Source organism: Hemitrygon akajei, chromosome 29 (genome assembly GCF_048418815.1).
Source record: "Hemitrygon akajei chromosome 29, sHemAka1.3, whole genome shotgun sequence".
Classification (NCBI taxonomy): domain Eukaryota; kingdom Metazoa; phylum Chordata; class Chondrichthyes; order Myliobatiformes; family Dasyatidae; genus Hemitrygon; species Hemitrygon akajei.
In genome coordinates, this window is record NC_133152.1 from 23,205,056 (window position 1) to 23,231,996 (window position 26,941).

The 26,941-nt window shown below is 39.9% G+C and overlaps 1 protein-coding gene and 1 long non-coding RNA gene across 4 annotated transcripts in view; one reads left to right on the top strand and one right to left on the bottom strand.

Moving 5' to 3' along the window:
• LOC140718310 (uncharacterized) overlaps positions 1-9,100 on the bottom strand; it is a 32,738-nt gene extending 23,638 nt beyond the window's left edge. Inside the window, exon 1 of the long non-coding RNA XR_012096664.1 lies at positions 8,936-9,100. This is a non-coding gene — a long non-coding RNA (uncharacterized lncRNA). The remainder of the gene's footprint in view (positions 1-8,935) is intronic.
• dnajc16 (DnaJ (Hsp40) homolog, subfamily C, member 16) overlaps positions 8,464-26,941 on the top strand; it is a 37,687-nt gene continuing 19,209 nt past the window's right edge. Inside the window, exons 1-9 of one of the 3 annotated variants that reach the window (XM_073031873.1) lie at positions 8,464-8,731; positions 8,804-8,907; positions 13,048-13,206; positions 18,332-18,398; positions 20,173-20,506; positions 21,043-21,227; positions 23,979-24,083; positions 25,992-26,150; positions 26,591-26,721. In XM_073031873.1, the coding sequence (XP_072887974.1) occupies positions 8,855-8,907; positions 13,048-13,206; positions 18,332-18,398; positions 20,173-20,506; positions 21,043-21,227; positions 23,979-24,083; positions 25,992-26,150; positions 26,591-26,721 (1,193 nt within the window). In that variant the 5' untranslated portion in view covers positions 8,464-8,731; positions 8,804-8,854. The remainder of the gene's footprint in view (positions 8,732-8,803; positions 8,908-13,047; positions 13,207-18,331; positions 18,399-20,172; positions 20,507-21,042; positions 21,228-23,978; positions 24,084-25,991; positions 26,151-26,590; positions 26,722-26,941) is intronic. The other 2 variants (XM_073031872.1, XM_073031874.1) reach the window with 2 other exon arrangements.

The following is a 26,941-nucleotide window of genomic DNA, read 5'->3' on the forward strand; positions in this document are numbered from 1 at the left end:
CCCCCCCCCCCCCGCATGCTTATAAACTCCAGCAAGTACAGGCAGAGTCAACACTCCTCATATGTTAATCCTTTTATTCCTACTATCAATTTTGTGAACCTCTTGGAGTATCTCCAATGCCAGCACATCTTTTCTTAGATAAGGAGCCCAAAACTGCTCACAATACTCCAAGCGTGGTCTGACCAATGCCTAATAAATCCCAAGCATTACTTCCTTACTTATGTATTCTAGTCCTCTCATAATGAATTTATGTTATTATATTATGAATGTCTTCTCACATTGCTTTTGCCTTCCTTAACACTGACTCAACCTGCATGTTAACCTTTAGGGAATCCAATACGAAGACTCCCAAGTCCCTTTGCACCCTTGATTTTTGAATTTTCTCCCCATTTAGAAAATAGTCCACACCTTTATTCCTTCCACCAAACTGCATGACCATCTGCCACTTCGCTACCTCAATGCTACCTGCCCTCCACCTACTTTGCATCGTCTGCAAACTTGGCCACAAAGGCATCAATTCCTTCATCCACATCATTGACATATAACTTGAAAAGAAACAGTCCCAATACTGACCCCTGCGGCACACCACTGGTCACAGGCAGCCAACCAGTGAAGGGCCCCTTTATTCTGACTCTTTCTCCTGCCAGTCAGCCTATATTCTACCTATGTTAGTATCTTTCTTTTAATACCAAGGGCTCTTATCTTGTTAAGCAGCCTCATGTGTGGCACCTTGTCAAAGGCCCTCTGAAAATCCAAATAAACAATATCCACTGACTCTCCTTTGTCTATTCTGCCTGTTATTTCCTCAAAGAATTCTGACAGATTTGTCAGGCAAGATTTCCCCTAAGGAAACCAAGGTGACTTTGGCCTATTTTGTCATGTTCCTCCAAGTACTCCAAAACCTCATTCTTAATAGTAGACTGCATCATCTTTATAACCACTGAAGTCAGGCTAGTTGGCCTATAATTTCCTTTCTTCTGCCTCCCTCCCTTAAAGAGTGGAGTGACATTTGCAGTTTTCCAGTCCTCCAGAACCATTCAAGAATCTAGTGATTCTTTGAAGATCATTACCAATGTTTTCACAATCTTTTCAGCTACCTCTTGCAGAACCCTGGGGTGTAGTCCATCTGGTCCAGGTGACTTCTCTACCTCCAGAATGTTCAGCTTCCCAAACACCTTCTCCTTAGTAATAGCCACAACACTCACTACTGCTCCCTGACACTCATGCATTTCTGGCATTCTGCTAGTAAGACTGATGCAAAATACTTATTAAGCTCATCTGCCATTTCTTTGTCCCCCATTGCTACCTCTCCAGCATCATTTCCCAGCTGTCCAATATCCACCTTTGTTTCTCTTTTATTCTTTATATATCTGGGGGGGGGGGGAAGCTTTTGGTATCCACTTTTATATTATTGGCAATCTTACCTTCATATTTCATTCTCACTTTATGGCCTTTTTTTAGTTGTCTTCTGTTGGTTTTTAAAAACTTCCCAATCCTCTACCTTCCCACTAATTTTTGCTAAATTGTATGCCCTCTCTTTTGCTTTCATGCTGTCTTTGACTTCCCTTGTCAGCCATGGTTGCCTCATCCTCCCTTTGGAATACTCTTCATTTTTGGGATGTATCTTTCCTGCACCTTCCAAATTTCCCCCAGAAACTCCAGCCATTTCTGTTCTCCTGTTACCCCTGCTAGTGTCCCCTTCCAATCCTTTGGCCAGCTCCTCTCCCATGCCTCTGTAATTCCCTTTAATCCACTTTAATACTGATTTTAGCTTGTCCTTCTCATACAGCAGGGCAAATTCAGAATCAGAATCAGAATCAGGTTTAATATCACTGGCATATGTTGTGAAATGTGTTAACTTTACAGCAGCAATACAATGAAATGCGTGATAAATAAAGAAAAAAAACTGAAATACAGTAAGTGTATATTAAGTAGCTAAGTTAAACTAAGTAGTGCAAAAAAAAGAATAAGAAAGTAGTGAGATAGTGTTCATGGGTTCAATGTCCATTTAGAAATCAGATGGCAGAGGGGAAGAAGCTGTTCCTGAATCACTTGAGTGTGTGCCTTCAGGCTCCTGTACCTCCTTCTGGATGGTAACAATGAACAGAGGTGGTGGGTGGTAGGTGTTCTTAATGATAGACTCCAACTTCCTAGGGCTCAGCTCCTTGAAGACGTCTTGGATACCATGGAGGCTGGTACCCAATATGAATTCTACCATATTCTGATCACTGCCTCCTAAGGGTTCCTTCATCTTAAACTCCCAAATTAAATTTGGTCATTACATAACACCCAATCTAGAGTTCCCTTTCCCCTAGTAGGCAGAACCACAAGCTGCTCTAAAAAGCAAGCTCATAGGCATTCTACAAATTCCCTCTCTAGGGATCCAGCACCAACTGATTTTTCCAATTTACCTGCACATTAAAATCCCCTATGACTTTGGCAACATTGCCCTTTTCATATGCCTTTTCTATCTCTTGTTGTAATTTGTAGTCCACACCTAGTGTTCAGAGGCCTGTATATAACTCCCATCTGGGTCTTTTTACCTTTGAAGTTTCTTAACACTACCCACAAGAATTCTACATTTTGGATTTGATAATTTTTTTTTACCAACAGACCCATTACATCCCTTCTGCCTACCTGCCTATCCTTTCAATATAATGAGTATCCTTGTAAGTTAAGCTCCCAGCTATAATGTTTTTCTTAGCCATGATTCAGCAATGCCCACATCATGCCTGCTCATCTCTAACTGCACTACAAGATCATCTCCCTCATTCCATATAGTGTATGCATTCAAATACAGCATCTTTAGCCCTATATCCATCACCCTTTTCGATTTTGGCCCCTATTACACTTTATCTCATCCCACTGACTGTAATTTTGCCCTATCACCTGCCTGTCCTTTCTGACAGTCTCACTACACGCTTGTACACCAACTGCCCCAGTCTCAGCCCTATCACTCTGGTTTGCATCCCCCTGCCAAATTAGTTTAAACCTTTCCCAACAGTTCTGGCAAACCTACCCGCAAAATATTGGACCCCTCAGGTTCAGGTGTACCTCGTCCTTTTTGTACGGGCCACCTTCCCCTGAAGAGATCCCAATGATCCCTTTCCTTTGCACCAATTCCTCAGCCACAAGTTATTCTACTAATTCTTACACTCACTCATGTGTGGCAATATAGGGTTGATATGTCGTATTCTGGAGTTCAGGTAGATAACAAATATTAAGTTCAACAGCAGCCACTCTTCAGATTTGAATTTGGATTGCAGATAGAATTTAAAATGCAGCCCAGAATAATAGTTTTCCTAAAGCTGTGGACAGGAGTTAATATCAAACTACACAATGCTAATTAACATTTATTTTGGGTGTCTGGAGTGTGGGTGTGAAGAAGGAGGTGTGAAACTATATGTAATTCAAAGGAAGCATTGTAGATATATTGTAACTATAGAATTGTCCTGCTGTTACCTTTGATCTTTAGCATATTAAAATGTCATGTAACATTGGGTCAAGAGGCCTCTTCCTCCAAGAGTGTCTCAATTTGCTGAATAAAACACTTCTGTATCCAATTCAGCTTCAGTGTCTCTCCAATGACTTTGTCCATGTTACAACAGGACGATCTATAAAAGGTGAATACCTCAGTGGCTGTAAAGTAGTTTGGACATCCTAAGAGTGTTGCAAATGTGATTTCCTTTATTTTGGAACTTTGGGTGTTCGAGAGGTGATTATTGAATTTAATACAGGGCTTCTCTAGAAACTATGAATCTTTTAGGTAGGTAGTAAACTTCAGTCAGTTGAGAGTTGAAGTACACTTCCAGTACACATTACAGAAAAGTAACAAAAATAAGGTTCCCTTTTCGATACATTAATGGGAAATGAACCACAATATTCCAAGTGCTTCTCTGACAAGCTGAATCCTCTTACTATAACTAAATAATGCATCATTTATTGAAATTATTCATTGGTCACTTCTCCATTCTAGAGAGGATATACTGTAAATGAAATTTACTAGGACTGGAGAAAATTGGGTAGATTAAGATGTTTTATTTGGCATAGAGGCAAAGGCATAATTTAATTAATGTTAATATTTAAGGCCTAGGTAGAAGGATTCACTAAAAGGTCAATACCAAAGGGTATAGTTTTAAAGTAATTGGTAGAATAACAGAAATAAATTCATGCAGGGAATCATGGAATGTGCAACTCTGGGTATCAATATCTCTGAAGACTTATCCTGGGCTCAACATATTGACACAATTACGGAAAAGGCACCACAGCAGCTATATTTCATTAAGTATGTCACCAAAGGCTCTCGTAAATTTCTACAGGTGTACTGTGGAAAGAATTCTAACTAGTTGCATCACCATCTGGTATGGGGGGGGGGGCACTGCACAGGATCGGAAAAAAGCTGCAGAAAGTTGCAAATTCAGCCAGCTTCCTCATGGGCACTAGCCTCCCCGACATCAAGAACATCTTCAAAAGGCAATGCTTCAAAAAGGTGGCATCCTTCACTAAAGACCTTCATCATCTGAGATATGCCCTCTTCTCATTGATAACATCGTGGAAAAGATACAGGAGCCTGAAGACACACACTCAACATTTTGGGAACATCTTCTTCTCAACCACTAGCAGATTTCTGAATGGACAATGAACCCATGTACACTACCTCTATTTTTTTTTCTTTTTTTGCTCGCTTTTTGCACTACTTGTTTAGTGATTTTTTTTTCATTTTTAGGATTTTTTATTGATACATAATCTTCCACAGCCACAAAATGATACAAAACTTCGACAAATTGATATATATACTAATCAATAAAGCTGAAGGAAAAAAAGAGCTGATCATAATATATGAAAATGAAAAAATTATATTTTTTATAAGGAAAAGAAGGAAAAAAAAGAGAACCCCAACTACCGGTAAGTAAAAAAGCACCACTAACTACAAAAAAAGAAAAAAGAAAAAAAAACACCATTAGGAATCAACCCCCAGAGCAATACGTCTTACCATCATTTATATATATAAAGAAAAAGAATCATCAACCGCCAATTCATGTTCATATAGAATAAAATTGGAAGGAAACCATATAAAATAATTCAAATTAAATGATAATATTTGGCAAAACAGCCCCATCTTCAAAATCGAATCGAGGATCAAAAGTTCTACTAATTTTTTCCAAACTGAGACATAACATTACTTGAGAAAACCATTGGATTAATGCAGGGACAGAGGTATCTTTCCATTTTAATAAAATAGCTCTTCTTGCCAACAATGTAACAAATGCAATGACATGTTGATCTGAAGATGAAATACCCTGAATATGATGTGGAACTATTCCAAATAGTACAGTCAATGTATTAGGTTGTAAATTAATTTTCAGAGCTTTAGAAATTGTAGAAAATAAAGATTTCCAAACAGATTTTAATGAAGAACATGACCAGAAAATATGTGACAAAGTGGCAACTTCAGTTTTACACCTATCACAGTAATTGTTTAGTTTAGTTATATACAGTATATATCTTTTGTTAGTGTAATTTATAGTTTATTATGTATTGCAATGTACTGTTGCTGCAAAGCAACATATTTCACAACATACGCCAGTGATATTAAACCTGATTCTGACTCAGTGTCTGCACCATGACATTTAAGAAGTACAGATAATAATCTTGGTGCCACAGCCCACATGCCTACAGAGTAGGAGTAAACCGGATAGTCCTCTTTTGGCCAACTGAACTTTTTCATTCCGCCCAGTAAATTTGCATAATCAGAGGAAGAATGAGATACAGATGCACACATGATGATAAGTTGCAATGCAGGTTAAAAAAACATTAATTTTAAAAAGGGAAATGAAATGTTAAACTTTGTAATTTTGATTGTGAAAAAATATTGTATTTTTAAGGATTGCATCATGTTACTTACTCATCCCAGGGCACAACGATGCATACAGAATGTTCCAGAGTCAATCTGTGAAGAGCCCTTGAATAAGCTACACACCTATGCCTTGCCTAGCAGCAGACCATACTCTCTCCAAAGGACGTATATTTTTGGTTCATACACTCCTTTGTGGTTCCTGCTATATCTGTATATCCCTACTATATCTACTATATGTGCCCCCAATGCACAAGTGCATCTAGCAGCCTGTTTTACTAGATTCAATGCTTGTTCCATTTAACTCTTTATTGATGCAATAGAATTTCCTCTCAATTAATGGTTAACCATTCTATTAGACTCCTGTACTGTAACATCACTTACTTACCATCAAAGTCCTCCCTTTTATTTATTTGGTCTCTTTTTCTGCTTTATTTATAATTAAGCCGGTTACTTTTCATGGAGAGCATTCCTCCCATTTTTTTCTAAAAGAGAGAAAGATGAAGGAAAGCCAAGTTGACACAAAGGGATTTGTCCATGTGCAGATAAAATATTTCCACTCATGAAGAAAACAGAAAATGAAAAACAAATAAAAAAAAACAAACTAAAGTACTCATAGATTCTGTAAGGAATTCAGAAGGAATTTTTTTATCAGTGGATGGTGAGGAAACTGAATGTATTGCTGAAATAAATAAGAGGCACATAACAAAGGCTTACTTTAGGAGGATCTAGCTAAATATGAACAAGAAAGGAATTAGGTTGACTAGGACTACAAACAGAGCTGACATAGACCAGTTGAAATGAAACTGAAAGCAAATCTGAGCCATTGATGAATAAATCCTATTTCACACCTTCGCGTGATAAACATCAATCCAAGTAATAACTCAGTTTTTGAAATTAGCTTGTAAATAAATACTGTTAAGAACACATCAGGAGCTCATTGAAGGGATTAAAAGGTAGTTTAGATAAGAAAGGCAACCAAGGTTACCCAGCAAAGTCAGTTAGCATCTATAGCGAGTGCAGAGTTGATATGAGGTCAATGACCTTTTATCCAAACTGCAAGGAGATGGTCTAATTAGCCTTTTTCTCCCGGCATGATCTTGCATTGTTCTGATAAGCACCAGTTTGTAATCTCTTTGGAACAGAACTGACGAATGTACAAACCATACCTCTTCCTCCTTCTTGTAAAACTTAATGGCAGTTGGCAGACCAACATAAGGTGGCAGTACACCTGCTGAGTTGGGAGTGTGCAGCAGAGGCAGGAAGTACTGTATACCCATGAAATTTCCCCATAAAAAGCTCAAATAATATCAAAAAATCTAATGCTTTTCAGAAAGTCAAATACACACTTATATACATTACATCCTAACAAACGTTCCTTGCTAAACTGTGTCTGTCCCAAAGATCTCAATTTTACCAATTAGGTATTTCCTCTGCACCTCATTGTAACTGCATTTAAACAACATATGTTGCACCGTATCTTCACAAGTGCATTCCCTACAAATGCCAGGGTCATGCATATTAATTCAGAACAGGGAATTATTCACTCTAGTATGTCTAATTGGGTGGCAGGGTGAAGAGGCGTCTCTACCAAAGGAGTTGTAAGGTGCTCCTTCCCTCCACCAGCCTGCAGGTCACCCTTGAACAAGACGTACTACCTGTTTAAGCCCTCAATAAGGGTCACATGAAATCATGGGAGCAGGTGGTGGATGGTCGTATGAGCAGCCGGTGCATATCACAAGTCCTGGTTATGCATCACTGATGCCAGGCAGACAACCTCTGAAGAGTATTGATAATGGCTGGGGTCACCCGTCTTGTAAAGACACTGCCCGGAAGAAGGCAATGGCAAACCACTTCTGTAGAAAAATTTGCCAAGAACAATCATGGTCATAGATAAGAACATGATTGCCCACATCATACAACATGGCTCAAAATGATGATGACGATTATGTCTAATACATAAACATGCAAGTATAACTTCTTGAAACATACACATCAAGTTCTGCAGAAGGGTCTCGACCTGAAACATCGACCGTACTCTTTTCCATAGGTGCTGCCCAGCCTGCTGAGTCCCTCCAACACTTTGTGTGTGTGTTGCTTTGGATGTCCAGCATCTGCAGATTTTCTCTAAGGATAGCTTCTTCCCTCCTTTTATAAGCAGCTCCCAGTTGAACTCCCATTTTATATAGTTTTACATAAATGTCGTTCTTTCTTTTCCTTACCCCAGCTTTGTTGTCACAGTGACTGAATAGACTTAATTATGGCTTTCATCTCCTCCTTATGCCAAGGCACCACTACATTTATATACTTAATTTTAAGTGATTGCATGGCAAGAATGTCTGCCACCTCGTTTCCTTCAACCCAAGATGGGCAGGAATCCATATGAAATACATTCGCAGGCCGAGACCCTGCAGCCTCAACAGTTGTCCAATCTCAGTAAGAATCCTGGCCTACAATTTGAAGTACCTACAACAGATGTCAAGGCCGAGAACGAATCACAGCACAGCCATAACCTCCGGAAACCAGAACTATTCGTCCCTTGCTGCTTTGTATTTCCCGCTCCGATAGCTCGGGGGGGTTTAATTTTGACGTAGGTTTCAAAACCATGGCAACGGGCTGGGAGTGAGTCGGGAAGCGACGGCAACCAAACCGGAAGCCGGCGCTGGCGAGGCGAGCGCCGATGCTGCGGCCTTGCTGGTCGGTCAATGAGAAACGTGAACGTTTGCTGTGGCCCCCGGTTGTGGCTCGGAGGTGCGACCGCTGCGAGAGGTAAATCAGACCGGTACACAGCTGGCAGAGTAACGTTAAACCGCAATGGGGCAATATACAGGCCTGGGAAAACGGCGATAGGGCAATGAATCCGCCTGGTATATCAAAGTAGGTGTATTTTTGTGACATAACTGGTTGATTTCGTTGTGCCGTTTTAATGACCCGGGAATTTTCCTACAGATTTCTCTCCCTTCTCTGCTGGAAGCTCGAGTACGGATCAATGGGTTCTGCATGCTCTGTGGCATTTTGTCAATATGGCCTTTCATCTTGTGTGAGGCTAGAATGTGAGTATGCACAGAATTCTTTACTGACCTTGAAGAATTAATACCGCTGAACCCTCCAAGCCCCTAACCTCGACGCCACAAGCAGGCTGTATAGTCCACAAGCAAGTTTGTTTCCCTTTTCCCCAGCTCAAATGCTATTTAAGTTACTGTCATCCTTGGTAATATAGTTACTGTCATCCTTGGTAATATAACCTAACTGTGCTGATTGGAAAGAAACCGGGAGTCTTCATCGATCTTGCTCAGTCATTCAGGACCTCTGTCCCTGTAACTTAAATGTTTTTGATGTAGAATTACCTAGAAAGGAATAAAGCCTTTAGGCCTCCATTCTGTATCATTCTTTTTGAAGTTCCTAGTTTATTGGATGATCTGATATTAACTTAGATGTGGATGTAATTATCTTGTCTTTTAAACTCTTCTCGGATAGGTATTGATTTTAACAGACTTTTCAATGCAAGCTCACAGAATACAGGAGGTTTATCTGTTTGGGTTTACCTGGAGAAATCGGTGATAGCAGAACATTGCATTCACAATGGCTATAGGATGGCACAAAACCACTGTGCCATGCCAATGGGTTTTGGGACCGCCTGGTAAAGGAAGACATTGAAATAAAAGTAGAGGAAAAGAATTTTAACAAAGACAAAGGTCTCACTCTGAGTAAGAACTGGAATTCAATTGTACACAAGGTGGGACAGCAGAAATCTGATTGGATGAGGACTAACCAATCAAGAGGGACGGATGACCGGACTAGACATGCCTAGGCATCGTCCCTAATGAAGATGGCAGAGTTTGAAATTGAAATGTTGGTTAAAATCGATACCTGTATCCAACTGGAAGCCCAAAAAGAGTTTATTTGTCATATCCGCTGGGAAAGCGCTGTATCATTTTCCCTGACGAAGGGTCTCGGCCCGAAACGTCAACAGTGCTTCTCCTTATAGATTTGCCTGGCCTGCTGTGTTCCACCAGCATTTTGTGTGTGTTGTTTGAATTTCCAGCATCTGCAGAGTTCCTCATATCATTTTTCTTGTTTTGTTGGTGAGACAGGATTTCTCACCCTGTGCTAAATTCACATGGAGCAAAATAGCAATCAGATCTGTATCCAGCACTCTTTGATAACTGCTTATCTAGAGTTCAGTTGAGACTTGAGATCCTGAGTTATAGGAAAGGTTGAATAAGTTAGAACTTCATTTCCTGGAGCATAGGAGAATGAGAGATTTGATTGATGTACAGGTACACAAAATAATGAGGGGTATAGGTGCAAACAGGCCTTTACTAAGGTCGGGTGAGACTAGAACTAGAGGTCATGGGCTAAGGGTGAAAGACTTATTTATTTAGCGATACAACATGGAGTAGGCCCTACTGACCCTTTGAACCACGCCACCCCAGCAACCCCTGACAAACCCTAACAATTTACAATGACCAGTCCACCTATCCGGTACATCTTTGCACTTTGGGAGGAAACCAAAGCATGAGGGAAAACCCACGCATTCCATGGGGAGGTCTTTGCAGAACGACACTGGAACTGAGCTCCGAACTCCGTAATGCCCCTAGCTCTAACAGCTTCAGGCTAACAGTGGCACCCGAAATGCGGAATGTTTAAGGGAAACATGAGGGGGAGCTTCTTGTCTCGGAGTTTGGTGAGAGTGTAGAATAAGTTGCCAGTGCAAATGGCGGATGCGGGTTCAACTTCAATATCTAAGAGAAATTTGAATAGTTTCATGGATGAGAAGCTTTTGGAGGGCTTTGCTCCAGGCGCAGGTCGATGGACTAGGCAGAACAATAGTTCAGCATGGACTAGAAGGGCTGAAGGGTCTGTTTCTATGCTGTAGTGGTCTGTGATTATGACTCTGAGACATTGCCCTGAAATGTACCAAGGCTTTAACATCAACTGTTTATGAATTGGCTGAGTAAGTTCATTGTACATTTCTGAAAAGTGTCATTTTATGAACTTTTATAAAAAGAATTGACCATAGTTCTGCCATTGAATATCCTTCCAACACTTATTAGTGTAATGTGAGAATTAGCATTAGAAGGCTATTTTGTACTTGTGAAATAATACTCATCTCTTTAACTTGGGATCTAATTTTTAATCCCCCCTAATGCACTATACCAACATACACTTTCTTGGGTGCCAATTTAATTAAACTATGAACCATTATAACTTTTTCAAAGTTAGGCAAATATTATGAGGGTTGCAGAAATTATAGACCAGTGAGTCTTACATCAGTGGTTGGTAAGTTGATGAAAAAGATCCTGAGAGGCAGGATTTATGAACATTTGGAGAGGCATGATATGATTAGGAATAGTCAGCATGGTTTTGTCAAAGGCAGGTCGTGTCTTATGAGCCTGATTGAATTTTTTGAGGATGTGGCTAAACACATTGTGAAGGTAGAGCAGTAGATGTAGTGTATATGGATTTCAGCAAGGCATTTAATAAGGTACCCCATGCCAGGTTCATTGAGAAAGTAAGGAGGCATGGGATCCAAGAGGACCTTGCTTTGTGGATCCAGAATTGGCTTGCCCAGAGAAGGCAAAGAGTGATTTTAGATGGGTCATATTTGGCATGGAGCTCGGTGACCAGTGGTGTGCCTCAGGGATCTGTTCTGGGACCCTTTCTCTTCATGATTTTTTTCAGTGACCTGGATGAGGAAGTGGAGGAATGGGTTAGTAAATTTGCTGATGACACAAAGGTTGAGGGTATTGTGGGTAGTCTGGAGGACTGTCAGAGATTACAGCGGGACATTGATAGGATGTAAAACTGGGCTGAGAAGTGGCAGATGGAGTTCAACCCAGATAAGTGTGAAGTAGTTAATTTTGATAGGTCAAATATGATGTCAGAATATAGTATTAATGGTAAGACTCTTGACCGTGTGGAGGATCAGAAGGATCTTGGGGTCCAAGTCCATAGGACACTCAAAGCTGCTGCACAGGTTGACTCTGTGGTTAAGAAGGCATACGGTGTATTGGCCTTGATCAACCGTGGGATTGAGTTTAGGAGCCGAGAGGTAATGTTGCAGCTATATAGGACCCTGGTCAGACCCCCCACTTGGAGTACTGTGCTCAGTTCTGGTCACCTCACTACAGGAAGGATGTGAGAATTATAGAAAGGCTGCAGAGGATATTTACAAGGATGTTCAAAAAAGCTGGATGAACTCAGCAGGTCGGGCAGCATCCGTTGAAAGAAGCAGTCAACGTTTCGACCTGATGAGTTCATCCAGCTTTTTTGTACGTCTTGATTTGACCACAGCATCTGCAGTGCACTTTGTGTTTACAAGGATGTTGCCTGTATTGGGGAGCATGCCTTATGAGAACTGGTTGAGTAAACTCGGCTTTTTCTCCTTGGAGTGGCAGAGGATGAGAGATGACCTGATAGAGATGTATAAGATGATGAGAGGCATTGATCGTGTGGATAGTCAGAGACTTTTTCCCAGGGCTGAAATGGCTAACACAAGAGAGCACAGTTTTAAGGTGCTTAGAAGTGAGTACAGAAGAGATGTCAGGGGTAAGTTTTTTTTACACGGAGAGTGATGAGTGTGTGGAATGGGCTGCCGGCGACGGTAGTGGAGGCAGATACGATGGGGACTCCTGGATAGGTACATGGAGCTTAGAAAAATAGAGGGCTGTGTGTAACCCTCGGTAATTTCTAAAGCAAGTACATGTTTGGCACAGCTTGTATTGTGCTGTAGGTTTTCTATGTTTCTCTGTTTTCTTAGGTAATACACTACCTTAGTAGAAAGTTACAATTATTATTTCTAAGAATGAGAACTGTAACAGAAACCAATAAAATAGTTGAAAATAAGAGGTTTGCTGTGAATAGGTGGCTGATGCTTCTTAGTTATGGTTTTTTCAACTGATGAACATCAACAGGCATAAGTTATCATGAAGTGTTAATGCATGAAATATTGATTTTTTGATATTTTATACAGTAAGTAAAATATTTGAGGCCACATTATTTTTCATTAAGGCAGGAGTTCCCAACCTTTTTAAGCCCTGGAACAATATCATTAAGCAAGGGGTTCTAGGACCCAGGATGGAAACTGTAAAGTGCAAAAGAGTTTATCTTTTAATTTTTATGTTCATTTCACTCTTGGCTTTCACTACTAATCTTTAATACTTGATATCACAATTTTTGACTGTTTCTAGAATGGCTGCTTTTGCAAGATTACTAGTGATTCTAATCTTCCTGTTGAACATCCCTCTCCTGGTTGGAATAGAATTTGACCCCTACAAGTTACTGGGAGTTGGAAGAACTGCAACCCAAGCAGAAATAAAGAAAGCTTATAAACAGCTGGCTCGGGAATGGTGAGTTTCTGACTGAATCTCGTTTGTAATTGGGGTGGTAAATGTGTATTATTGTCACAAGGTACAATGAAGAACTTGTGTTGCATGTCATACAGGTTAATTACAACAGTACATGAAGTAGTACAAAGTAGAACAGGAACAGAGCGCTGATTAACTTGTTACAGTTGCAGAGAAATTGCAGTGCAGGTAGACATTGAAATGCAAGGTCATAATGGGGTAGATTGTATTGTCAAGAATCCATCTTATTGCACTAAGGAATTGTTCAATAGTCTGATAACTGTACCATAGAAGCCATCCTTGAAATGTGTGATTTCAGCCTTTCTATCGTTTGCCCAGTGGGAGGGAGGAGAAGAGGGAATGTTTGAGATGGACCATGTTTTTGAAAATGCTGGCTGTTTTGCCAATGCAGCGAGTTGTAAGACCTACAAGTATCTGGGAGTACAGTTAGACGAGAAGCTAGACTGGACTGCCAACACAGATGCCTTGTGCAGGAAGGCACAGAGTCGACTGTACTTCCTAAGAAGGTTGGCGTCATTCAATGTCTGTAGTGAGATGCTGAAGATGTTCTATAGGTCAGTTGTGGAGAGCGCCCTCTTCTTTGTGGTGGCGTGTTGGGGAGGAAGCATTAAGAAGAGGGACGCCTCACGTCTTAATAAGCTGGTAAGGAAGGCGGGCTCTGTCGTGGGCAAAGTACTGGAGAGTTTAACATCGGTAGCTGAGCGAAGGGCGCTGAGTAGGCTACGGTCAATTATGGAAAATTCTGAACATCCTCTACATAGCACCATCCAGAGACAGAGAAGCAGTTTCAGCGACAGGTTACTATCGATGCAATGCTCCTCAGACAGGATGAAGAGGTCAATACTCCCCAATGCCATTAGGCTTTACAATTCTACCGCCAGGACTTAAGAACTTTTTAAAAGCTATTATTAATGCTTTTTGAGATAGTGATTTAGATGTATATCATATTTTTTTTACTGAGTTAAGTATTGTATGTAATTAGTTTTGCTACAACAAGTGTATGGGACATTGGAAAAAAGTTGAATTTCCCCATGGGGATGAATAAAGTATCTATCTATCTATCTATCTATCTATCAGTGTAGACAGAGTCCGTTGGAGGTGAAGCTGATTTCTGTGACATGCTGAGCTGTTTCTTGGGGTCACAGGCAGAACAGTTGCCATATCAACCCCAATGCTTCTGGATAAGATGCCCTTTGTGGTGCATTGATTAAAAATTAGTGAGGATCAAAGGAGACATGCCTTTTCTTTTAGCTTCTAGAGGAAGTACAAGCACTGGTGAATTTTCTTGGCAGTAGTCAGTATAAATGGACCAGACAAGATGTTGGTGATGTTCACTCCTCAGAACTTGAAGCTGTCAATCTCAACGCTGTCGATGTGGACAGGAGCATGTGCGCCTCCCCACTTCCTGAATTCAATGACCACCTCTTTTGTTTTGCTGACAGTGAGGGAAAGGTTGCTGTCATGACACTATGTTACTCGGCTCTCTATACCTAAGGACTCCAACTCATTGTTTTTTTTTTGAGATTCAGTCCACTATGGTGGTATCATCTACACATTTGTAGATGGTACTAGAGCAGAATCTGGCCACGCACTCATGTATATGGATGGTCATTAGCCCAGAGATTTATTTTTGTTGTGAAGCATTTCTCCTATTCTTGTGCAATTGTATCCTCGATTTCCTCACTTGTAGAGCGCAGTCAGTTTGAATTGGCAACAATAGCCCCTCCACAATCTCCATCAGCACAGGTCCGCCACAAGATTGTGTGTTTAGCTCCCTGCTCTACACGCTTTACACTTATGACTGTGTGTGTAAGCACAGCTCCTGTGCCATATTCCAAATAGGCCAAATCAAATGTGGTGAGGAATCAGCATATAGAATAGAGATTAAAAATCTGCCTGAGTGGTGCAGTAACGGCAGCTTAATGTCAGCAAGTCAGCCAAGGAGTTGACTTCAGGAAAAGGAAAGCAGAATTCCATGAGCCAGTTCTCATCAGAGGACCAAAGTTAGAGACGGTCAACAACTTTAAATTCCTCAGTGCTATTATTTGGAGGACCTGCCCTGGGCCCAGTATGTAAGTGCAATTACAAAGAAAGCACAGCAGCACCTGTACTTTCTTAGGAATTTGTGAAGATTCAGCATGACATCTAAAACCTTGACAAACTTCTATAGATGTGTCATGGAGAGTATATTGACTGGCTGCATCATAGCTCATATGGAAACACCTTGAATGGAAAATCCTACAAAAAGTTGTGGATACGGCCCAGTCCATTACAGGTAAAGCCCTCCCCACCATTGAGCACATCTGCATGAAACTCTGTCAGAGGAAAGCCACAAGAAAGCAGCTTCATTCATATCAGGGAACTCCACCACCCTGGCCATGCCCTAACCACATTGCTGCCATTAGGAAGAACGTATAAGTGCCTCAGGACTCACACCACCAGGTTCAGGAACAGGTACTACCCTTCAACCATCAGGCCCTTGAACCAAAGGGGATAACTTCACTCAACTTCACTTGCTCCATCATTGAAATGTTCCCACAACCAATGGACTCACTTTCAAGGACTCTTCATCTCAGGCTCTCAATATTTATTGCTTATTTATTTATTATTATTTCTTTGTTTTTGTATTTGCACAGTTTTTGCATGTTGGTTGAATGCCAAGTTAGTGCAGTCTTTCATTGATTCTGTTATGGTTATTGTTCTGTGGATTCTATTGAGTATGCCCACAAGACAATGAATCTCAGGGTTGTATATGATGACATATTTGTGCTTTAATAATAAATTTACCTTGAACTATTACTTAAACTTCAAGAGAAAGTTTGAAGACCATTAAAACATGAAAATTTTATTAGCATAATCATGTTTCTGCCTAAAAGATTTGATTTCATCCAGATGATCTAGTCTTCAATTTTATTATCTTTTGTTGTTTCCTTTGTAGTGGACAGAGCTTTATTAGATGTTACACCAGGATTTTTATTAATTTTAAATAAAGTTAATGTGAAATACAGTCAGGTTGCTATAAATATACTAACTGGAGGTCTCTGTTAGCCTAGTGGAGTGCTTTTTAAAAATTAAAACTTATTATCCTAATCATTACTCTAATCAGACAATTGTTGAGAATCTTACGTTTGAGCCAGTGGATGTAGTGTACCTGGACTTCCAGAAAGCTTTTGATAAAGTCCCACATAGGAGATTAGTGGGCAAAATTAGGGCACATGGTATTGGGGGCAGAGTACTGACATGGATTGAAAATTGGCTGGCTGACAGGAAACAAAGAGTAGCGATTAACGGGTCCCTTTCGGAATGGCAGGCTGTGACCAGTGGGGTACCGCAAGGTTCGGTGCTGGGACCGCAGCCGTTTACAATATACATTAATGATTTAGATCAGTGGTTCCCAACGTGGGGCGTACGCTCCACAAGGGGGTAATTTGATTTTTAAGGGGGGCAATTCGAGAATGAGTTATTAACAGTGAATTTTTTCTAGTAAGTCTGTGTGAGTATGAGTGTGTGTGCGAGTTAATACATATGTGTATATACAGTATGCATACATAAAAATACTTGTGTGTATGTACATGTGTAATTGCATATGTACTGTATATATAGTGTATCACCATCATTACAACCATCAAATGGCTTTCATAATTAAATTAATGAATTGACTGATGTAGGAAGGAACGAATGAACAAGTCCAAACGCGTAAGAAACTCGTACGAGGTCGCACCAATGCTGCTTTTTGCAGTAGCTTTCAGTTCTTGGTGGTGTGAAGGTGTGTACATTGCGTCATCTCTTTTAAACGGTGTATCTGTCTTTGTATGCTGTAGAAACGAATCGGCATTGTTTTATTTATTTATTATTATTATTTTAATATCACTTAATGTTTTTTTTACAATTTCTTAGTAATTTCTTCCTCAGAACTTTAACAGTCCTTTGGTTCTTTTATTTTTCTCTTTCATGAATGCCATGTTCTTTGGAAGCTTGTTTAAACCAAGTTAATGGTCTTTTAGGCTTCCTCCAGGTGAATAGGAGTTCACTTTTTGAATAATAAGAATTATATATCACCACAGGGGGCATCAGGATTTTAGAGGTGATTAGGTGGGGCATGGCCAAAAAAAGGTTGGGAACCACTGATTTAGATGAAGAGATTAAAAGTAACATTAGCAAATTTGCTGATGACACAAAGCTGGGTGGCAGTGTGAAATGTCAGGAGGATGTTATGAGAATGCAGGGTGACTTGGACAGGTTGGGTGAGTGGGCAAATGTATGGCAGATGCAGTCTAATGTGGATAAATGTGAGGTTATCCACTTTGGTGGCAAGAACAGGAAGGCAGATTACTATCTAAATGGAGTCAAGTTAGGAAAAGGGGAAGTACAACAAGATCTAGGTGTTCTTGTACATCAGTCAATGAAAGCAAGCATGCAGTGAAGAAAGCTAGTGGCATGCTGGCTTTTATAACAAGAGGAATTGAGTATAGGAGTAAAGAGGTCCTTCTGCAGCTGTACAGGGCCCTGGTGAGACCCCACCTGGAGTATTGTGTGCAGTTTTGGTCTCCAAATTTGAGGAAGGACATTCTTGCGGGAGTGCAGTGTAGGTTCACAAGGTTAATTCCTGGAGTGGCGGGATTGTCATATGTTGAAAGATTGGAGCAACTGGGCTTGTATACACTGGAATTTAGAAGGATGAGAGGGGATCTGATTGAAACATATAAGATTATTAAGGGATTGGACATACTGGAGGCAGGAAGCATGTTCCCGCTGATGGGTGAGTCCAGAACTAGAGGCCACAGTTTAAGAATAAGGGGTAGGCCATTTAGAACAGAGATGCGGAAAAATTTTTCACCCAGAGAGTGGTGGATATGTGGAATGCTCTGCCCCAGAAGGCAGTGGAAGCCAAGTCTCTGGATGCTTTCAAGAGAGAGTTAGATAGAGCTCTTGTGGATAGCGGGGTCAAGGGATATGGGGAGAGGGCAGGAACGGGGTACTGATTGTGTATGATCAGCCATGATCACAGTGGATGGTGGTGCTGGCTAGAAGGGCCAAAAGGCCTACTCCTGCACCTACTGTCTATTGTCTATTGTTTGTCTATTACTGATTTTGTTTCTCTCTTCAGGCACCCTGACAAGAATAAGGACCCAAAGGCAGAAGATCAATTCATTCAGATTAGCAAGGCATATGAGGTACTAAAAACTCAAATTACCCCACACTGAACTACATTTACCAACTTTTCAGCCATCTGTTCAACCCATATGTATCCTATTGCGGAGTCCAAATAATTGATACTGCAACATGCCTCCTACTTATTGTCTAAAGCCCATTCAGTTTTATGAAGGTTAATCATAATTTCCCTTTTGTTTTATGCTCTAAGGAGTGCAGTAGCAAGCAGAATGACAGTTTTGGTTGTTGGTGCTGTGCAAAAGGTTTTCACTTGTACCTGAGGCTTGCCTCAAGAGGCTTTTTGAAGTGATTCTGGAGAATGGACAGTAGAAGGATGGGAAACAAGACTGGTATTTGGTCTGATACAGTATAGGGGCTTAGGGTTGATTAAGGATTAAAAGAATTAAAAGAAAATGACTGGTGTTTCATATCACAAGCACGGGAAAATGTTTATATCCAAGCAATACACACAAAATGCTGGAGGAACTCAGCAGGCCAGGTAACATCTAAGTAAAAGAGTAAACAGTCGACATTTTGGGCCAAGACCCTTCATCCTGCTGAAAAGTCGCTGTCTGTTTACTCTTTTCCAAGATGCTGCCTGGCCTGCTGAGTTTCTCCAGCGTTCTGTGTGTGTTGCTTGGCATTTAGTGTGTTGTAGGGGAGGGAGTGCAGAATCAGACACAGCATTTGTAATTGGGAACTTGCAGGATTGACAAAGTGCATTCCAAGGAGAATGATTTAATTCTGTACGCTCCAGATGTGGAAATTACATTGACTCATGAGGGTGAGTCCTTACTGGAAATGCTGAATCAATTTTTGTGAAGTGACCCAGAAACTGAAAGCAATTGAAATTCTTGGTGTACTGCTTAGTAATGAAGCATAGCATTTTATTTTAGATTCTTTTCAGTTTGTTTAGCCATGTTCAAAGATCTTTGTATACACTTTCAGAGGTCTTTCCTTTCATATATTTTAAAATTGTTTAATTTCATTTATTGTGTCTTAATTTTTCATCCAAAATATTTCCCATCACTATTCAGCATTTTATTTAATCTCTTGCATGCTTTCCTGTACACTGTTGCTATACATGCTTCTTCCCATCCCCCCCACTTTTTTGTTCTGGCGTCTTCCCCTTCCTTTCCAGTCCCGGGGAGGGGTCTCGGCCTGAAACGTCAATTGTTTATTCGTTTCCATAGGTGCTGCCTGACCTGAGCTCCTCCACCATTTTGTGTGTGTTGCTCTGGATTTCGAGCATCTGCAGAATCGCTTGTGTTTATGATTCGCTGCTTATATTTGTGTTTTCTCTTCTAAATTTCAAATTACATCATGTCTGCACTCATTTCCTGATACTTGTGATATTTGTTTTACCTTTTCCATTGTAGTCTCTGTGTAACTCCTTCAAGCCTGTGAATTTGTGTCTCTAAGAACTTACTTCATTGATCCCAAAGGAAATGACAGTGTCACAGTAGCATTACAAGTGCACAGATATAAATATTAGAAGAAAGTAGAAAGAATAAAAAATAAGTTACCACGAACAGTCTAACAGGAGGGAGTCATCACTTCCCTGGCTATAGATTGACTTGTTATAGAGTCTAATGGCCGAGGGTAAGAATGACCTCACATAACGCTCTTTGAAGCAACGGAGTTGTCAACAACTGGTTGTTGTCAAAAAGTCACAGGTGAAGCTGACAGGAACTGGTGCCTTAAGACTGTGTGCAGTGAATCATTATTATAGATAATGCAAAGTTAAGTGAAAGTTGTGCCCTCTGCATGAACTAATTGGCTCTTTTCTTTGCTCAGATTCTTTCAAATGATGAGAAAAGGTTGAATTTTGATAAATATGGAGATATTGATGGACAGCCAGGAAACCACCAACAACCACAGCACCACTTTCGGAGTTTTCATAAATATGACAGCTTCTTTTTCGATGAGTCTGTTTTTAACTTTCAGTTTAATTCTGCCCATGACTCATTTGATGACAAATACTTACTGCATTTCTCTCAGTACATGAATGAAGTTGTGCCAGACAGCTATAAGAAACCCTATCTCATTAAAGTGACTTCAGACTGGTGTTTCAGCTGCATTCACATTGAGCCAATCTGGAAGGAAGTGGTGCAGGAACTTGAACCTCTAGGTAGGTTGGTCTCTGAATTTATTGGAAACTTATATTTGATGAAGCCAGCAGTGGTGTGGTGGCATCTGCATCAGACTTCGAGGTGAGGAACTCGGGGTTCAAATCTGGCTAGCTCCTTGCACACTTTCCATCGTTGCTGGGTTGAGTGTCGAGCTGGCAATTTGACCTTGGGGGAAGAAGACAGACAAAATGCTGAAGAAACAGCAAGGTTGTTGCCTGGTGCACCACAAGGCACGGAAAAGAACAAAAACTATTTTTGATGAGAAAAACTATTTAAAGTTAAGCAATTCTCTTCTCGCAGCTACTGCAATTAACCAATCTGGCTCCTAACTATGGATGGTTAACTCATCTGTAAACTTACATTGGGCGAGACAAGATCAGGTTCTGCTCTCATTATCTTCCCAAAGCTGACCAGTGTGTCTGAAGCATCGTATATATGCAAAATGTTAAAGCACTGCTGGGACCGCAGTACCTCAACTGGCAGTACTGGTAGTGTTCACAGTGCATAAATAATCTTACTTTTGATTTCCTTTCAGGTGTTGGGATTGGTGTCATTGATTCAGGGTATGAGCGGCAGTTGTTAAATCAGATTGGGGTATATCAGCACCCAACAATAGTGGGAGTCATCAATGGAAGAGTGTCATTCTTTAAGAATGCTGTTGTTCAAGAAAATTTAAGGCAATTTGTGGAAAACCTTCTGTCAAATAAGCTTCTGGATCTGGTACGTTTTTAAACAATCACCTCTTGGAAGAAGTGGGAATTCACTGATCTTATATAATACAGTTACTTACATAAAACTATAAGTGCAATAATTTGCTGACCCCATGATTCCGAAGGTGGCAACATTTTCTCAGAGTTTCATGGTGGATACCCACCAGCCATGTTTCCAAAGTTCCCATGGTTCTGAAACAGGTTTCATGTCCTTTGTAACAAGTGGACAGCATACATACAAACAAACTTTATCACTGCATCTCAGTACATGTGATAATAATAAATCAATATCTGAAATCCATCCATTCTTAATGTTCTTGATCTGCCTGTAACCTTTGACAACTTTTTCTACTTTGGATGCCTCTGATATATTGCCCTTCTGAATGAAACTGCTTTGAAATTTCTTCAGCCAGTGACTGGGAAGATCAAAGTTTGTGATTTTGTTCAGGCTCAATATCTGGCCCTGTTCACTGATTCCATCACCTCCTGAAACTGAACCAGACAGTTCAGCGTCTTGCACTTGAAGTGAGTTTTTTGTCGACTAATCAGCACAGAAAATGCTGAAGAAACTCAACAGACAGGTAGCATCTATAGAAAAGAGTAAACAGTCGATGTTTCGGACAAAGACCCTTCATCAAGACTGGAAAGGAAGGGGAGAGGTCAGAATAAGGTGGGGGAGGGGAGGAAGAATTACAAAGTGTTAGGTGACAGGTGAAACAGGGAGAAGGAGGGGGTGAAGTAAAGAGCTGGGAAGTTGATAGGTGAAAGAGATACAGAGCTGAAGAAGGAAATCTGATAGGGGAGGACAGAAGGCCACGGAAGAAAGGGAAGGGTGAGGAGCACCAGAGGGAAGAGATGGGCAGGTAAGGAGGTGAGGTGAGAGGGGGAACAGGAATGGGGAATGGTGAAGGAGAGGGGCAGGGGGTGGGGGCAATTACTGGAAGTTCGGGAAATCTATGTGCATGCCATGAGGTTGGAGGCTACCCATACAGAATACAAGATGTTGCTCCTCCAGCTTGAGTGTGGCCTCATTGTAGCAGTAAAGAAAGCAATTGACTGACGTGTCGGAATGGGAAGTAGAAATTAATTGCCCCCTCCACCTTCATTATTCCCAATTCCTGTTTCCCACCCTCACCTGATTTCCTTCCTTATCACCTGCCACCTTGTACTTCTTCCTCCTCTCTCTCCACCGTCTTACTCTGACTTCTCCCCTTCCTTTCCAGTCTTGATGAAGGAAGGGGCTTGGCTTGAAACGTAGACTGCTTACTCTTTTTACATGCATGTTTCCTGGCCCGCTGAGTTCCTCCAGCATTTTGTGTGTGTTACTTTGGATTTCTAGCATCTGCAGATTTTCTCATGTTTGACTACTAATCTGTGCCTTTACCCAAGTCATTTTTTCCATCTTCTCCCCTTGTGAAGTTTCCTGGTGTCTCACCTCTTTATTACGCCTTGATATGAATATTCTGAAACTTTTACTTTAGCCATGCTCTGCCCTCTATATACATTCAAAACTCTGCCTCTCAGTCCTGATGTACACCAAGTTCTGTTCAGTCATCACTTCTGTACATGCTGACCAATCTTGGTTGCAGGTTATGGAGTGGTTTTCCTCTTTCTTAGTTTGCCTTCTCCCCCCACCATCTCCCCCACTTCTCCACCATCAAAGCCCGGCTTCCTCACTTGCTCTGCAGTCTCCTCCGGCCCTACAGTCTACTTCAGACATCTGTTCCTGTTCACCTCTGGTCACTCTGATCATCCCTGAATTAAGGTTCACGGCACTCCAAGGCCCTATACAGTTTTAATATTGATATATATATAGTACACCTTGCTTTACTACTTCTAATGTAACTTTGAAACATAATCCTTAAAATCCCATCTCTTTGACTGAACTATGGCTCACTTGCCCTAATCCTTCAGCATCAATTTTTTTTTGTATACTGAAGGTAGAGTTTCTATGCTTTATGTTATTAAATGCTTTAGTCAGTAACAACTCCAAAAATGTGTTTAGAATATTCTTTATATAGACATTTCATAATTTAAAAACATGATACATGCTGGTGAGCAGCTGTGATACTGGTTGGGAAAGGAATACTTGAGGGAAAAATAAAACAAAAATACGATACAAGTTATTTACAGTTTGTAATATAAGATTCTGTGAAATACTTGAGAAATTCCAACTTTGTGCTTGCAAATACATCATTGGAACATTGATAATGAAGTGACCCTTTAATCTAGTTTAAATCTAGTTCATTTAATTCCATATTTAAATAAACCTAGTTGACTTTTAACAGAAATAAAAACAAATGCTGGGAGCACTGAGCAGGTCAAGCAGGATCTAATGAGTGGACCAGAGTCAATGTTTCAAGTTAGGACTTCCATCAGGAAAGGAAAAACAAGGTGATAAGCATACTTTTAAATTGTAAAGAGGAAAGGGGTAAGGGTGGAGAGAAGAGAATGATTATGATAGAGTGCAGACTAAAATTGATATAGCAACTGCACAAGAAAAATGACAAGAACAAATAGAAACTGAAAAGGAGTGGGAATGAGGCCGAAAAGACATGGGAATAGGCTTGAGAGGGATAATAAATCAGCCATGATGAAATGGCGGAGCAGACTCAATGAACCGAATGGCCTGATTCTGCTCCTAGATCTTATGGTCTAAAATTAAAGTGGTCTTAACGGAGAGTTAAATTGTACGGCTAGGGGGATAAATGGAAAGATGGAAAATGTAGAGTGTAACTAAATATTTGGATTTCACTTTTAGATAACTGACAGGAACTATGGACAATTTCTGTCGGCTTGGGAACAAGATAACAAGCCACATGCATTAATATTTCACCAGAGACCTGCAGTGCCACTGTTGTACAAGGTAATCTGTTTTGGGTGGTTTGCTGAATTGTAGCATATAATGGTGCCATTATACGTATCACTAAACAGTGCCATGTTGCACATTACTTTTATTTGTGTGATCAGTTTGTTGGTGTCTTAATTATCTTGAACGAGTTTGAATGAAATCCCTTTTCACGGTAGAATTTTCATGGTCCTTTTAAAAAGCAAGGGGGTTGCTAAGGTTTAATTTTAAAGGTCTAAATCTAAATTGTTTTACCACATTTCATGAGTATTCTTGAATTTGAAGTTGGACAGCGCTGAAGAAACTTGTCACGGTAATAATCTGAGAGCCTATTTAGAATCCAGATGTCAATTTCCCATTAAGGCACATCTAAGTAGTTTTAATTTTGGTAACTTTTACCGGACATTATGTATAGACCATTCAGTGGAGTGCTGTGTATGTGATCTACATCAGTTTGCAGCCTGATCAGAGTATGACCATACTGCTCGCAATTAGTGGGGCAGTTCATTTCTGTATGAAAAAATTGTATCAATGACATAAGTATGATTAAGTATAAACGTACCAAGTATGCAATTATTTGATTTTTGCTGTTACTGTAGAATTCTGAATCTTGCTGCATGTAAAATGACTATTTATACTACTTTTATTCCCTTTGAATGAAGTTCCTCTTTGGAAATGCCTACAAATTATGCACCTAATTCTCTTATTTTAGTTCGTCTCCTTTGCAAATACAGTGAATTCCAGTTAATTGGGACACATCAGGACCAGTACATTTTGGCCCTATTAAGTGGCTACCTCAATTAGCCGAAGTTTCATGAAAATAGTTAAAAAGGTGTTTTAAAAAAAAGACAAACTATTTGTTAACTGAGTAATAAATTATGTATTTAAATGAAATGCTGAAGAATTCACAACACTATCAATACTATTATAGTACTATCAGACTGTATTACCGGTAGTTCCAAATAGACAGAGGAATCCAGTGTACATTGTTGTGTTCTTTTGACTGTAAATGAAACAAGTTAACACTGACACCTAGTGAAGATAATGGACTGTCTTAATACAATGCTTTGATTATTGTTTCCTTTAAATCTTCATTTTCATTGTAACATTCTAGATGATTGTCAATATCTTCAAATTTTTCATAGTTTCTAACTTGTTGAAGTGCGAATGCTTGAAATTGCAGTGAGAAAAACAACTTTGAATTGTCTTCCTGCTTATTTCTCGCCTACTATCTGTGACAAAAGTCACTGCTTTGTGAACACAAACACACAACTGACGTTATTTAAAAATGTTCACTCTTAATGGTTACACAAGTGCTCACGATTGACGCTAGTTAGAAGCTGGCAACAGTCTCCTATCCTAATTAAGTGGCATAGTGTCTCAAAAATTCTGGCTTTTTTTTGATTAGTTTTTGTTCTTTAAGAGTTGTCCCAAATAGGCAGTTGCCTCAATTAACTGGAATCCACTGTATTATTCAGTGTAGATTTAAATTTCAGTCATTTTCATTGTCTCTGTCAGTTTCTCCCTCTCTCTTTCATCCTGTAATATTCTAAGTATTTTGGTAAGCTCCATTGTTAGCCATTTAAAACCTTTTTTCATATAAAAATGTGAGATTTCTTTTCAAACATTTTTTTTCCTTTTCTAAATAACTTGAGAAAATAAGGACTTATAGTAACATTCAAATCATTATTATAATTAGTTTGTGATTTGTTATAATATATGGATCTTACTGTACCTCTGTTTAATATTCTATAGTATTGTGTAGTCATGGATATTTAGTATCTGTAAAATGTGTCTGTTTTCTATTTCATAAAATAGAGCATGTATCAATATCAGCAAGCTGCTGCCAAAATGTCTTGGCTGCAATTAATTGATTTATGGTAAATGATTAAGCTGCAGTTCTAACATACATTTCTCTTTTTAAAGCTGACTGCGTTCCAGTTTAAAGATTATGTTGCATTTGGTTATGTGCAGACTGGTATAGAAAAGACTGAGGAAATCCTAACTAAATACAATATAAATAGATACACATCTACCATAATGATTTTTAAGGAGAACATAGAGAAAGCATCTGATGTTATTCAGGTAAGTGCGTTTATGTGTATTCAAATTTCAGATTCAGTTAGGTCGTTGTCCAGTTGCCGATCTCCTATCAAAGCTAGCTTTCCCTGAGTCGTTGCTGCAGTGTACATCCGAAACACATGGGTTTTTCCTGTATCTATCATCATTTTTTTTCCTCTTTAAAGTGCTGATTCTTTAGGTTTTAATTGCCTCTACATATTGCAACATTTTACCTTTTATCTCTGCCCTGACACAACATACCCACCTTCCTGAGTGCTTTTACATGCTTGGGGAATTTGTTAACTCTTGCTCCAGGCTATTCTAACTGTGTGTGGCAAACCAGTGATCAGTAGAATTTGCAGCAGAGAAGGGATGTGAGTACAATTTAAAAAGAAAAAAAATAACACCGTTTATGTTCTTGGTATGTGAAAACAGCTGATGGGTTTTAAATTATTTTCTTGCAGGCCAAAGTAATGAAAAGGCAATTAATAGATGAATTGGTTTCTAGCAACAAATTCCTATTGGCTCCTCGCCTTACAAACCAAAGACTTTTTGAGGAGTTGTGCCCAGTGAGACAATATCGTCGCCAGAAGAGGTAAATAATCTTGCAGAAATCAACCATTTCTTTTGATTTTGATTGCTGAATGGGATGTATATATTTGTCTAGCCTTCACCAGGCCCTTCTGTGAAAGAAAATGGAAAAAGACAAACGCACATTTCCTGTATTTTATATCATGTTTCATAAAGCTGAGATTCCAAAGCTTCTAATGGTCATTTCAGTGCTCCAAGGAATGCAGTAGCCTATCTTTTAAGCA